Raw genomic sequence first — 1,044 nt, 5'->3', positions numbered from 1 at the left:
TTTATTATAGTCTTCTTCCTTTCCTGGAAAATTTTCCTTAATGAATTTAATGAAAGTATAATTTACGTTTAATTAATCCAGATTTGTGAGTCTGACTGGGACTGAGCGCTCCGCTTAGACAGACTTTACTGACTTCCTGTGGGGCATTTTCTCATCTGGCTGCAGTAAACTGTGGTAAAACTGTGGCTGTCTGGGAATGTGCTCATTAAACCAACAGCCTGCTGACATTCAGGACAGATGGAATATTAGGCAGGAAACCTGCACACCTTCAGGAACTAACTGGACCATGACTGTGAAACACTTGGAGATACTCTAATAATTCCTTGTCTCTGTCACAGGACACGGTGGTGGCTCTGCAGGCGTTGTCCACATTCGCCCCCCTGGGAATATCTCATCACTCTGACATAAACATCAGAGTGGATAACAGAGACTCAGACAGCGTTGCCTCCTTCCACATCAACAAGGACAACTTCCTGCTCCTTCAGAGTCAGCAGGTAACCAGGGAGCCTTTAACCAAGAAAGGATGACTGTCAACATCAATCAGGAAGCATCTGCTTTTTTGTCCCTAGTTTGGGACCAATAGGATAGGCTAAGAGGACCAAGGGAGTAGCTCAGGGATTTTATAGATCCAGGGATAGACCAGACCATGAAGAGCTGCTTAATCTTAACAAGCTTTTAGACTTTAACGAGCTGTCAAATCTTAAGGAGCTGTCAGATCTTAACGAGCTGTCATATCTTAACGAGCTGACAAATCCTAGCAAGCTGATGGACTATAAGAAACTGCCAGACTTTAACGAGCCGTCAGATGTTAACGAGCATTCAGGTCTTGACAAGCTGTCAGGTCTTGACGAGCTGTCAGACTTTAACAAGCTGACAAACCTTAACGAGCTGTCAAACTTTAACAAACTGTCAGACTTTATTAAGCTTTCAGATCTTAACGAGCTGTCAGACCTTTACTAGCAATCAGACCTTAACTAGTTTTCAAACTTAAACGAGCTGTCAGATTTTAACTAGCTGTCAGACCTTAATGAGCTGTCAGTTTAG

The 1,044-nt window shown here is 43.0% G+C and overlaps 1 protein-coding gene across 1 annotated transcript in view; it reads left to right on the top strand.

Moving 5' to 3' along the window:
- The window catches only part of LOC107087415 (CD109 antigen-like), a 91,138-nt gene that overhangs the window by 27,531 nt on the left and 62,563 nt on the right, over positions 1-1,044 (top strand). Inside the window, exon 23 of the mRNA XM_015378985.1 lies at positions 339-494. Coding sequence (XP_015234471.1) covers positions 339-494 — 156 coding nt within the window. The remainder of the gene's footprint in view (positions 1-338; positions 495-1,044) is intronic.

Source organism: Cyprinodon variegatus, unplaced genomic scaffold, assembly GCF_000732505.1.
Source record: "Cyprinodon variegatus isolate N-32 unplaced genomic scaffold, C_variegatus-1.0 Scaffold183, whole genome shotgun sequence".
Taxonomy (NCBI): domain Eukaryota; kingdom Metazoa; phylum Chordata; class Actinopteri; order Cyprinodontiformes; family Cyprinodontidae; genus Cyprinodon; species Cyprinodon variegatus.
This window is presented reverse-complemented; position numbering and strand designations above follow the sequence as displayed.